This window comes from Marmota monax, unplaced genomic scaffold, assembly GCF_021218885.2.
Source record: "Marmota monax isolate L192 unplaced genomic scaffold, Marmota_monax_Labrador192_F-V1.1 WCK01_AAM20220418_F8-fsc00021, whole genome shotgun sequence".
Taxonomy (NCBI): Eukaryota; Metazoa; Chordata; class Mammalia; order Rodentia; family Sciuridae; genus Marmota; species Marmota monax.
In genome coordinates, this window is record NW_026695228.1 from 20679687 (window position 1) to 20692690 (window position 13004).

Sequence of the window (13004 nt, forward strand, 5' to 3'; positions counted from 1 at the left end):
CTCCCCATGAGTTCCCTACTTGAACGGGTCTTGTTTATCCACATGCTTGCTCATCACCATCTCCTCATGCTGGCTGAGAACTCCCTGGAGGAAAGAATGTGTTCCTCTTGTTCACATTTATGCCTTTAGCACCAGGCACACAGTAGGTGTCTAATAAGCACTTGCTGATTGAATGACAGGAAACTTGCCTACTGCCAGGCACCCAGTGTGGGCTCCATGTTGTTCTCTCTTATTAAAACATGTGGAGGGCCAGGGCTGGGGCTCAGCGGTAGAGCGCTCACCTAGCACTCTTGAGGCGCTGGGTTCGATCCTCAGCACCACATAAAAATAAAGATAGTACTGTGTCCACCTACAACTAAAAAGTAAATATTAAAAAAGAAAAGCTTTTGGAAAGGCTGGATGTAGTGGCGCATGCCTGTGATCCCAGCAGCTCAGGAGGCCGAGGAAGGAGGATCATGAGTCCAAAGCCAGCCTCAGCTACTTAGCAAGGCACTAAGCAGCTTAACGAGATCCTTTCTCTAAATAAATAAATAAGGTCTGGGGACGTGGCCCATTGGTTAAGCACCCCTGGGTTCCAGTCCATAACATTCTTCCCCGTACAGTGGCAAGACCCTGAGACCTGCCCAGTCACAGAGAGTGACTCAAACCTTGACAGACTCTGGTGGCATATCTGGCCTTGATCCTTGGTCCCCAGACACACTAAATCAGAAGAATAGGATTCTCCCCTGGGCCTCAATCTCCTCAGCTGGGAAATGGGGTTAAGCAGGGACCTCCTGCCAGGGTGAGGGAGGGAATGCGGGCCTGGAGCCACACTGGCACTCCGGCAGGCTGGGTATTCCTCCTGACCGCTCTGTCTGGTTCAGCCTGGTGCACAGGGCTCCAAGCCTGGGCTCTAGTGGTGGATTCTGGGGCTTGGGCGTGTGTGTATGCTCAGAGGGAGGAGAGTTCCACGTAGGTCCCCGAGGTCGCTGCCCAGAGCAGCCTGGGAATCCAGCACCTGTCTGGGGGAAGTCCTTGGGCAACAGCTCAAGTTCTGGCCGGCCTGGGCCACCTGTCAGGTGAGGACCTGCTGGCCAGGCTGTAAATGGAATTTCCCCATCTTGGCCCCAGTGTGCCTGGGCCAACCATTATAAAGAGGGGTAAACTGAGGTCCTGAGAGGTGATGTCACCAGCTTACAGTACCCTGGGGAGAGAGCTGGGTCTGGAGCCTTCCAAGGCTCTGGGGTGCCCGCAGCGGCGCGGTCACTTACCTCCAGGGGTGCAGGCCCAGGGAGGGGCTACAGGGGCTGCAGGGGCTGCTGGGGCTCAGCAGCGACGGGCTCTGACTGCTCGGAGACAGACTGCAAAGAAAGAGGCCGGGGACGGTGAACCTGGCGGTTGCCCCTGAGTGTGGCCGGATCCGGAGACCAGACCAGGGCAGTGGTTCTCCGGGCGAGGAGGGGCCCCAGGCCGGGGATTCTGGGTTTCAGCGCAGGCCGCGAGGGAGGGGCCAGGAAGGCTCCCCGGAGGCGGCGACACCAACCGAGACGCGGGGTGGCTGGGAGGGTGGTTGTCATCCTGTCCTCGCCGGTCCCCCTCCCCGCCCGGCGCGGCACTCACTCGAGGGTCAGCGCCGGGATGTGCAGCTTGTCCCTGCGGGACTTCATGCCGAGGCTGGGGCCGCGTCTACGCGGCCGGGTAACGACGTCCTCCTGGCGGCTCCCAAGCCCCGATCGTGGCGCGATCGGTCGCACGGACAGACACGGACCGAGGGGCGGCGCGCCTGGCGGGTGCGGCGGACCGGCGCGGAGGCTCGGCCGCCGGGGGCGCGGGGGGCGGTTCTCTCCGCCCCGGGGCGGGGCTCGGAGCGCGGCACCTGCGCGCAAGCCCGGCGGGCAGGAGGGGTCGCGCGGCCGGGAGAAGGCAGCGGTGGGCGCCGCCCCCTTCTCTGGAGGGCTCCGAGGCCGCGAGGTCCCCAGGTCCCCAGCTGCGTGGCCCCAAAGGAAGGGCGGTCACTGCCGCCTGGGCGGCGCGATTGCCCCATCGCCCGACCCCGCCCCTCCTCCCGGCCGGCTCCGCCCTCGCCTGGCCCCGGGCGTCCCGCACCCAGGATGCCCGCGCTCCGCCCAGCCCCGTCACCGCGTCCCCCGCCCGCGTCCCGGCTCTCAGCATCGCCACGCAGACCAGAGGCCCGGACGCGCCTCCAGGCCTTTCCTTCGCGCGGCTGCCTCTGCTGGAAACATCCTTCTCGGCATCCACGTCCGAGTTCACCCCACTCCGCGGAGCTGTCCCCTCACCGCCCCCCTACGGCGCTCCCAGCCCAAGCTGTCCCTTCCTCTCAGCCTCGACCGCACAGATCTGAGGATGGGTGTCTCGCCCCGCGACCCCTTGATCCCAGGGTGGACTTTGTCAGGCAGGGGGCAGGGAGGGGGCAACTCCTCGGGGGTCTGTGGCCCCGTCTTGCCCTAGAGCCCCGGACTTTGCCCTTCGCGGTTGATTCACTGCCCACTACCCTGCCCCCAGCTTGGGCAAAGGCCAGGGACAGTGCCCGCCCTCCGGGCAATGTCCGAGTCCCTCCCCTCCTGGGCCCCTAAGGCCCCTCCCCACCAGCTGCGCCATCCCCACTCCAACAAGAGCAGATGGCCTGGCCTAGGGAGCCACTCTGACCCCGTCCTCAGACCTCCCCCTTCTCTCCCTCCACCTCCCCTAGCCTCTCTCGGCTCAGCCGCCCTGCCCCCTGCGGTCTTCCAACGCCAGCTGCTCCGCACCTCAGGACCTTTGCTCCTACCGCTAACCTCTACCCGGGGTGCCCTTCCCCCAGCCTCCCAGGGGCCGCTTTTCCTCCCCTTCCAGATCGAGAGTCAAGGCCACCTCCTCCTAGAAGCCCCCAGATCTCAGGCTACAGCTGCCGCCAGCCCCTCGTTCTCTTTCTCGGCTGCACTGTCACTGTCCCTTTTCCCTCCCCAAGAGCACTAGCTCTGTGGGCAGGCCTGCGATTCACTTGTTTCTGGGTCCCCTGTGCCCCAAGCACCTGCCCCATGCAGCAGGTGCCCCAGAAATGTCTGTTGAGCGATTCCCAGCCCCGACTGGGGCGAAGGCCTCCCGCGAAGAGGGCGTGCCTGCGCTCACCCGGGGTCAGACGGGAGCACAAGGACCCCCCCCCCCCCGGGGCTCTGGGTTCTCCCACCTTAAGTGGGGGGGAGACCTTGAACAAGAGGCTCTTGAGCTTTGGGGATCCCAAACTGCCAACCTACAGGAATGCCGGTGTGACCCTTAGGAGGACAATGTTCGACGAGCACCCCTGAACGGAGGTGAGCTGCCCGCCGCGGGGGGCGTGCGGGCTGCTCTGGGTGTGCGGGGCTGGGGCGCCCCAGATCCGACTCCGGACTCCAGAGCAGGGTCTCGGTTCCGAGCTCCGCCGGGGCCCAGCGACCAAGCTCCTCCCCGCTTCAGGTCCCTCATTTGCATACAGGCTGGGCCTCCGGGCTGCCGGCCAGCCTCCCACGTGCTCAGGAAGCGCTCCAAACACCAGGGCAGGCTGGCGGTGAGAAGCCTCTGAGTGACTGTTCCCTAAATTCACCACTCTGTACCCAGGACCACGGGCCCCAGATGAACTCACCCCCGTCCTCGGCGAGGCAGGCTCAGCTCCTTCTGAAATGACAAAAAAAAAGGGGGGGGGGAATCATCCTTAGAAAGCAAGCACTTTGAACCCTGGCCCTTGATCCAGCGACACCCCAAATCATTCCTTCAATTTTCCCTTCAGCCAATGCCTCCTTTCTAGTCACTCCACACACTGGACTCAGACTTCTGCCTCAGGGCTTTTGCACCAGCTGCACCTTCCCTTTTAGAGCTCGACAAATTGGCCTGCACCAACTCTGGGTGCCTCTACCACAGGCAGCTAGAAAGCCCTGGGTTTGGGGTCCGCTGTGACTCCAGGGTCCACCTTCAGAGAGATCCTACCCAAGAGTTCTTTTTTTTTTTTTTTTTTTTTTTTTCCCCAGAATCCAGGGACATTCAGACCTGCCTCCCGTTCTCTTATGTTTCCTTCCGGTGGTGAGAGTGATCTGTGATGATGTGCCTCAGTTTCCCATCTGTAATTTGGAGGTGACATCAGCAGGACTCTGGGGTAACATGATCATTTTTGTTGTGTGTTGAGCTCAGCGAGGGCCTACGCAGAAGCTATCACAATCCTGGGAATTCGGACTCCCATTTACTGAGCCTCTACTGTGCCCCAGGTGCAGGGGCCGTTTTACACGCTGGGAAACTGAGGGAAGCCAGGTGCCCACGACTCTCGGTAGAGGGGGAGATGGGAAACTGGGTCTCGGGACACCCCCCCACACACACAAACACACACAATGGGGCGGCTGCTTGGGGACACAGGACTATTTTTACCTCGGTGGGCTCCAGGCTGCCCACGTCCTGATGCGGGGTGTTCGCCATGGCAACCAATGACGTCATCGGCCCCCGCAGCCAATTGGAGGGGGCCGGAAATTGCCAGGGGCTGGACGACCCGGCTGGGAGGAGGGGCAGGGTCTCCCGCGGGGGAACGGGAGGAGGGGTGCGGGGTTCCGGCGGTCCCCCTCAGGCTGCTCCCAGCTACGCTGCTCTCACAAAACCGAACCTTTCGGAACCGGAGAATGAGCTGCCCCTCGGAGGTCTCCCCGAACCTCAGGACAGAGCTCACTACCGTTAGGGCAGGCAGTCCCAGATCCAGGAGCCATCGCCACCGCCAGTGCCACCAAGACCTCCTTCCTGTCTCCTCCAGTCGCTGTGGGACCTCATCCCACCTCGCCCCCACCGCCTGGCTTGAAACCGAGGGATCTGAACCCCGGGGTCCCAGCTGCTGCCACCCCCATCTCAGCCTTTTCCTTCCAAAGTTCTGACAGTTGTGGTCCCCAGGCCAGCCGCCTCACTCCTGCACTGTGTGGCCCCCGCCAAGCAACTTAACCCCTCTGTGCCTCAGTGTCCTCAAGAAAGAGCACGGAGGCATCGCTTTGTAGAGTCTGGGGAGAATCCAGGAGCAGCCAATGCAGGGTCTGCGCTGGGGGGAGAGACCTGGATGCCGCAGCGCCCAGAGGGTGACTCGGTGACGTTCATAATAATCACCATCTCAGTGCCATCCCCGGTACAAAAAGACGCGCAGTGGCGGAGAGAAAGGAGCCCCTGGAAGGCTCAGCAGGAAGCTGGACCCACACAGCTCCGCTGGCGCCGCCCCCGGCCCTCCGCTCCCGCACCATCTGCTTCCCCACAGCCCCCTCCCAGCGGCTGTTCCCCGACGGAACGGCTCCTGCCGAACGTGGTTCCCACCGCGACCCTGGAATTGCCCTTAAAACATATTAGTTGGGGTATCCTCTTGGCTGGGTGATGCTGCTTCTTCAAGCCTCATCATCTGAGGATCCCCCAATTTGGAGGTGACGGAGCAGGACTTGGGCATCCCATGCTGGAGGGTCTAGGGGGGGCAGAGGGAGAGGAGGGTTTGGGGGCATCCAGAGAGGGGACCCAAGGGGCTTCCCCGAGCAGGGTGATCTCGGATTGGGCTGGGTGTCCTAACAGCATGTGAAAAGGGTGGCGGTGGTGGTCCACGCCTGCAATCCCAGGGGCTGGGGAGGCCGCGGCAGGAGGATCTGGAGTTCAAAGCCAGCCTTAGCAATGGCGAGGTGCTAAGCAACTCAGGGAGACCCTGTCTCTAAATAAAATACAAAATAGGGTTGGGGATGTGCCTCAGTGGTCGAGGGCCCCTGAATTCAACCCCCAGTACCAACCCCCCCCAAAAAGGGGGTGGCTGTGGGGATGAAGCGCAGGAATGCAAACTCGGCAAGGCTCACGTCGCTCCAGCCAGAGGGCTTCCTGGAGGAGGAGAGCCAGTGTTGTGGGCCTGGGGGAGCAGAGTCGCCCTGAAGGACGGACCTGCTAGGGAGCCTCCCAAGCAGCAAGGGAGACAAAGTCCAGTTACAGGTCGCGGCCACATTTTCTGTCCTAGGGATGCTCTGTTTGGGCATCTGGTGTTTTGAAATTCTGTCGTGTGTGACGCAAAGGAGCCGGCGAAATACTAATAGCAGCAGCAGCAATAACTGCTGAGTTTCATTGGCTGAGCTGAACCCGTCCCCCCTCCTGCCCTGTCCCACTGCTCCCGCGGACTAGGTCAGAAACTGCTTATAGGACCATTCGTGCCCCCGCCTGGCCACCATCTAACTGGACAGGATGTCCACCGCTATTGTCTGATCTGGCCAATCAGCGACCGACTTGAGTCCTCAGAACTTCCCGTAGATTTTATGAATTGATTCTTTGACCTTCGGCAATGTTTGGCCTCCTAGAAATCTGATTGGCTCGCATCAGCAGCCTGCGGCCTGATTGGCTGAGACGTTACCCTGGCCCTTAAGAGGGGTTCCAGGTAAGGAGGGAGATTGACAGCATCAAGAAGCAAAGCCCCTGAGCTCCTGCACGCTCACCCGCCGGAAGGGTTATTTTCCCTTTTTGAGTCTCAGTGTCCCCTTTTGAAAGATGCGACTACTAATAGCATCAACCCCTCCAGCTCTCAGGAGAATTAGAGGCACGAACAGTGCTTAGTCTGTTAATTTGAACAGTTATTAGTATTTTATGATTATTTTATCATTATTTTAACTTTCTCCCACTTTGGCCAGTCTCACTCCTGGCTTTTGTTCCCCTTTTTGCCCCCCATTGGCTCCAGAGGAGTCTTTTCAGATCCCAGATGTGTTTGTGTCCTCTCCTGCTCCAGCTCCTCCGATGGTCCCCTTACCCTAGGGGGAAAGTCTAACCTCTTAAGAATCGGTGCTGCTGTCAGTCACCCCCTCTCGCACCTCTGGCTCTAGTGCTAGGAAATGACTCTAGTTTATTTCCCCGCACAACAGCAGCACTGCCTCCTGACCTCTGGGCCTTTGCATATGCTGTGCCCGCTGTCTGAAATGCCCATGCACCCAGGCGATCCGGCCTCACCTCCCTGGATGCAGGCCAATGCCGGGTTGTTCTGCAGGGGGAGAGGACCTGCCTGGGTTCCAGTCCTGACTGTCACCTACACGGGGAGACTGGGATGGCAGCTACTCTTCCCGAAGCCTCAGTTTCTCCTTTGGTAACTGCAGGACTCCTGCAGGAATGTCTGCCCCCCATGGAACTGGTCCCACTTCCTGACGTCAGCAGCGCCCCCATTCTCTTACCCGGAGGCGGTTTCTCTATTTTAAGAGGCCGAGGGCGGGGCTGGCATCTAACTGACGCTCCAGGCAGGGCCTGCCCGACCCCCACAACACCCCCCTGCCGGCCAGTCCCACCCCGCCCCGTCCTTTCTGTCCAGGTCCCCAGGTCCTGTCTCTGGCCTCCTCCCTTCCCCTTCGGCACCCTCCCCGCCATGCCCTGGGAGGTCAGTGTTTCTGTCCCCAGCTCTGCTTCACCCCTCCTGGCCCTCCCCCCACGAGGCTTCTCATTACCTTCTGCCAAGTTCCCAGTCCTGAAGCCTGGAGCCTGGGGACCTGCCTGCCTCGGCTCCCACATTGGCCCCTCGAGGCTCCTGCCACTTTCTCTGTCTTCCCTTGGTTCCAGCTTTCCTCAGCCTTTTTCATTTCCCCAAATACCCACCCCCGCACCCTGCCACCCGCAGCTGCCTCTGATGCCCTGAGGTCACCCCACAACCCCAGAAGCAGCCTGGAAGTCTCCCATCAGACCTGACCACTCTGTGGGGTCAGAGCTGCTCAGGCATCTACCTTCCCAGCAGCCTGTGTGGCCCAGGAGGGCACCTCTGGAGGTTGCCACCTTGCCAGAGCTGGGCACACAGTAGGTGCTCAATGACTGTTGGCTTGGTAAATGACGACTGCCAGGTCCTGGCCTGCAACCTGGTGGCTTCTTAAGGGTTTGGTCCGAGCCCGGAGGGAAATAGCCAGATCTGAATCCCCATTTTACAGATGGTATAAACAGGGAAACTGAGGCTCAGAAAGGTCAAAGGAGTTGCCAGGAGTTGCCACCTGGGGTCATGTACTCCCAGGGTGGGTTCGAACTTAGGGCTCTGCTGTCCCAACAGCAGTGTTCTTACCTCGGGTCACACAGCCACTCAACACAGACATGGTGCCAAAGGCTGGGAAAGCAGGGCTCTTATGGTGAACAGGGAAACTGAGGCCTGAGTATCGGGTCCTCCCAGGTCACACAAATGTCTGGACTGAGCCCAGAGAGAGCTGTTTAAGGGCGCGGAATGAATCCCGGCTGGGCAAACCCTGATTAGTGACTTTGCCAGGTAGGGTCTCAGTTTCCTTACCTGATAAATGGACAGTCCCCCCACCCCGACCGGCTCTAGACGTGACCTCAGTCTGGGGTACAGTGGCACAGCCACGACCCAGGCAGGTACTGATATAAACTAATGACAGTCGCATGTCGGTAGTAACGGGGTTGACACAACGATGAACATATGGCGAGCTCGGCGCCCGGGCTGCTGTGGAGCCTATTATTATTAGAGCATCTGGTGGGGAGGGGACAACCCTCAGTCCCCTCCTCCCACGCCATCTCCTGGAGCCTCAGTTTCCCCATGAATCCAATGGGGACAGCCCCCTCCCAGCGGGCAAAACGCACTTTGAGATGCAGGCGGGCAGAGGGCGCGACCCGGCAGCGCCCCGCCCTCTGCCTCAGTTTCCCCACGGCCGGCGGAGGCCCCGCCCCGGCACCCACCCGCGGCCGCCGCACCTCGCCCTCCGCCCGCCCGCGCAAAGGCCTCACCTGGAGCCCGCGGCGCCGCAGGAGGCTCGACTCGTCCATGGCCAGCGAGTCCGAGCCGCGGGGCCCGCCCCCGGCCCCGCCCCGGCCTGCCAGACCCCGCCCCCGGGCGCTATTGGCCAGGCCGGTCAGCTGACGTGGTCTGACCCCACCCCTCCCCGGGCAGCCCATCTGGAAGGGCCCCGCCCCCAGCGGGCGAGCGGCCCCGCCCCTCCAGGCCCAGCCCGGCCACAAAGCATCCAAGTGAATATTTTGTAATGAATCCTCCTAGAAGGAAGTGAGCATTATTCATTCCCATTTTTGCAGATAGGAAACTGAGACTCAGAGAGGTTAATCAATGTGCCCAGAGCACACAGCAAGACTGGCACTCGCAAAAGTTAAGACTTCCCCCAAAACTCATCAATAATATTTGGAATTGGGGCTGGGGATGCGGCTCAGTGGGAGAGCGCTCGTCTAGCATGCTTGAGGCGCTGAGTTCGATCCTCAGCACACATAAGAGTAAATAAAGATATTGTGTCCATCTACAACTAAAAAAATTTTTAAATAATATTTGGGGATAATTTTTTAAAAATCGAAATGAAAATGTTCGTGATGAACAAAACATCGACATTTTAAAGACAGGTGTTCTGGTACCACCCTGCCACCCCTAGCCAACAAACTATATACACAGCTAGAGGGCCACTGTGGTCGCCAGCTTCTCTTTGAGGCTGGCGGCCTTAGTCATGGCTGCCGGAGCACCTGCCTATCTGCCTCAGGAACATCGGCTCTCACAGGCATTTCACGGAAATTCTCCGCTTTGCAGAAGGAGAAACCGAGCCTGGGAGCAACCCCAAGTCCCAAGAGAACCCCTGCAGTCTCTTTCCCTGCCACCACCGTCTCTGCCTCCGCAAGTCCCCTGTTCAAACTGGACACTGGAATATATTTTCTGGCTGTAGGGGATCCTAGGAAGTGTCATTGGACCCAATGTCTCAAGGGTGCTATAGGATTGCACCAATTTATGGTGGCCTGATGGAGCATATAAAAACACGCGGTGCTGGGAATACTTAGTTTTCTCATTAAAATTGACATAACTGGGCTGGGGTGTGTCCTAGTGTTAGAGCGGGACAGTTCACCCTTTTAGAATGTGCAATGCAGGGATTTTTAGCATATTCATAGAGTTGCACAACCGCCACCACCGTCTCATCCAGGCGGCTTCCCCATCCACAGAAGAGGCCCTGTCCTCATTAGCTGAGGCTCCCCGTGCTCCTCTTCCTCTCCCTCCCCCCCCCCCTTATTTGTTTTTTTGGTACTGGGGATTGAAACCACGGGCATTAACCACTGAGCCACATCCCCAGCCGTTTTTTTTTTTTTTTTTGTATTTTATTTAAAGACAGGATCTCTGCTAAGTTGCCGAGGCTGGCTTTGAACTCGAGAGCCTCCTGCCTCAGCCTCCCGAGCTGCTGGGACACCAGTCAGCTTTCTGTTCTGTAAACTGGCGGTTTCTGGACACTTCATCTGAGTGCAGTCCTAGACCCTGTGGTCCTCTCCACATGGAAGGTTTCTTCCACTTGGTATCATGTTTTCAAAATTCATCCACATTGTGGTGAATCAGTACTTCATTCCCTTTTATGATCAAATACTATTTTGTGGTGTGGTCGGAGCACATTGTGTTCATCTGCTCATCCCTTGACAGTCATCAGGGTGTTTTAAATTTTGGAATAGAGCCGCTGTCTGTGTTCGCCTAGAAGGTTTTGTAAGGATGTCTGTTTCAATCCTCTTGGGCACGTACCTCGCGGTGGACTTTCCGGGCCATATGTTGATTCTGTGTTTTAAATTTGTGACAAACCGCCAGACTGTTTTCCAAAGCGGCCACCCAGTTAAACTCGAATTTCAACAAACAGTGTATAATTTTTCAGTATAAATATGTCCCCTGTAATAGCTGGGACATAGTTATGCTCAAACATTGTGTGTTGAAATTCTAGCTCAGCTGGCTGTCCTGTGTCTCACTGAGCAGCCCTGGACAAGTGAAGCGCAGGTTGCAGCTTGCTTACCCCAAGGGACTGGAAGTTCTCGTCCTATAAGGGACAACTGCTCTGATCTGGCTGGTTCTGTCTCCCAGTTCACTTTTAGTTCAAGCAGGACCCCCACTTGACCCCCAGCCTTTTATCCTTTATCAGTCACTGTGATTGGTTCAAGGTGGGCTTGTGACCCACAGGCTCAGCCAATCACGGCCTTTCTTGAGACTTTGCTTGGAATCCTGGGAAAAGAGAGGTTCCCTGGGGCTGGACCTGGGGCTCAGGGGTAGAGCTCACCTGGCTTGTGGGAGGCCCTGGGTTTGATTCTCAGCATCGCATATAAATAAATGAATGAAATAAAGATTCATCAACATCCAAAAAAATATTATTTTAAAAAAGCACACTGCTAAAAGGAGAGAGAGAGAGAGCATGTGTCCATGAACCAGAGGTTGTTGGGGTGGGCAGTAAATGTGGACCTGCCCAGGGAGTCACCAGAGAGGTCCTAGGTGCCCCGGCTTTATCTGGGGAACTCCTACCCAGGGCTCTCTTCCAAATGACGTCCCAGGAGGTGATAGGGAGTGTTCATTGATTGACTGATTGATTGAATGTGATTTTCCCATTTTTTTAATGTTTATTTTTTATTTAGTTTAGGTGGACACAGTATCTTTACTTTATATTTATATGGTGCTGAGAATCGAACCCAGTGCCTCCCAAGTGCTAGGCAAGCGCTCTACCACTGAGCCACCAACCACCCCAGCCCCAATTTTTCCATTTTGAAGAAGTCCTATGAGTTCTTAAAACCCACTCAAATTCTCTAGGTCCTTCAGAGGGCATTTCTTGAGTGAACAAATACATTTTCCTTGTGGCCTTTCACACATCCATCTCCTGGCCTTCCCTACTGTGGCAGAATGCCTAAGACAATCAACCTAAAGGAGGAGACGTCTCCTTTGGCTCATGGATTTAGAGATTTCAGTCCTTGGTTGCTGGGCCCCGTGGCTCTGGGCCTTGGCAGCAATTTCCATGGTGGTGGGAGCACATGGCAGGGCCCCTTCTCCTCCTGGTGCCAGGAAGCAAAGAAGAGTGTCAATACCTGGGGTCCCATGATCCCCTTCCAGAGTGTGCCCCCAAACACCTTTCTTCCCGAGGTCCTGGTTCCTAAAGGTCCCAACTGTGCTGTCGGTTGAGAATCAAGGCTTTAACACGTGGGCCCTGGGGACACCCCAGAGCCCAACCAGAGCACCATCAGGACTCTCCTCAAAGCTGGTCGCGGTGGCCACGCCTGTCATCCCCGCAGCTCGGGAGGCTGAGGCAGGAGGATCGCGAGTTCAAAGCCAGCCTCAGAACAGTGAGGCCCTAAGCAACTCAGTGAGACCCTGTCTCTAAGTAAAACACAAACCTCGGTGCTTAAGCGCCTTCTGCTTAATCCTCAGAACTCAAATAGAAAAATCAAAAATTCTGTTCAAATATTTCCATATGGAACCCCAGGAAGTGTGCTTGTTGAATGGATTTTTTTCTGGTAACCTTCTGTGTACTTTCTTCTTTTAATATTTATTGTTTTGTGGTAGTTGTCAATACCTTTATTTTATTTATTTATTTTTATGTGGTGCTGGGGAGGGAACCCAGGGCCTTGGGCATGCGCTCCACCAACTGAGCTCCACCCGGCCCCTTCTGTGTACTCTTTAGGACCTCCTCCAACCCTGCTCTGGAGGCTGAGAAGTCCCTGTTGGTGGCAGGGGCTCTTCCTATGGACGAGGACACCTATAAATGTGGTGGCTAGTGAGCGAGTAGATTTTCTCCTGGCAAACTCCTACTCACCCCTCAACACCCTCTTTAATGCCCCTTAGGGACCTTGGTCTCTTGGCCACAGGGAGGGGACTCCTCCCTCTTGGGCTTAAGGTCACTTTCCCCAGGAAGACGGAGCGGGGTGGGGAGGTTCTGCGGTTCCCCTTGTCATGATTTCCGGCTCCTGTGACCTATTCTTTCCTGCTTCCCCTCCCCCACTCTGTGGGGCGGTTGAAAGTGGGGCGTCCCTGGGACCTTCTCTGGCAGCTGGCAAGGGCCCCTGGGGGGGAGGAGGGGGAGAGGGAGGGGGTTGTGCCCACCTGTGGCACCGGGAAGGTGAGATCGTGAGCTCAGTGGGACCCCGATGAGGGTAGAAATGCCACCTCACATGCGGCTGGGGACGTGGCTCAGTGGTCGGGGCCCCTGAGCTCAGTCCTCCTCCTCCAGGAAGCCCTCTCTCCCCAGGGTACGGCACTGGGCTGTCCTCCCCCAGGGGCTGGGGAACCTGCGTCCAGTTCTTTCCCTCCCGCCCTGTCTATC

At 57.8% G+C, this 13004-nt stretch overlaps 1 protein-coding gene across 14 annotated transcripts in view; it reads right to left on the reverse strand.

The window, feature by feature from the left end:
* Positions 1–8762, reverse strand: part of Mast3 (microtubule associated serine/threonine kinase 3) — a 33418-nt gene extending 24656 nt beyond the window's left edge. For 7 of the 14 annotated variants that reach the window (XM_046437147.1, XM_046437145.1, XM_046437144.1 and 4 more), the window contains exons 1-3: positions 8692–8734; positions 3599–3630; positions 1251–1340 (exon numbers count right to left, since the gene is read on the reverse strand). In XM_046437147.1, coding sequence (XP_046293103.1) covers positions 1251–1340; positions 3599–3630; positions 8692–8730 — 161 coding nt within the window. In that variant the 5' untranslated portion in view covers positions 8731–8734. Of the gene's footprint in view, positions 1–1250; positions 1341–1599; positions 1768–3598; positions 3631–8691 lie in introns of those variants that run through there. The other 7 variants (XM_058576544.1, XM_046437149.2, XM_046437151.2 and 4 more) reach the window with 2 other exon arrangements.
* Positions 8763–13004: the final 4242 nt, after the last annotated feature.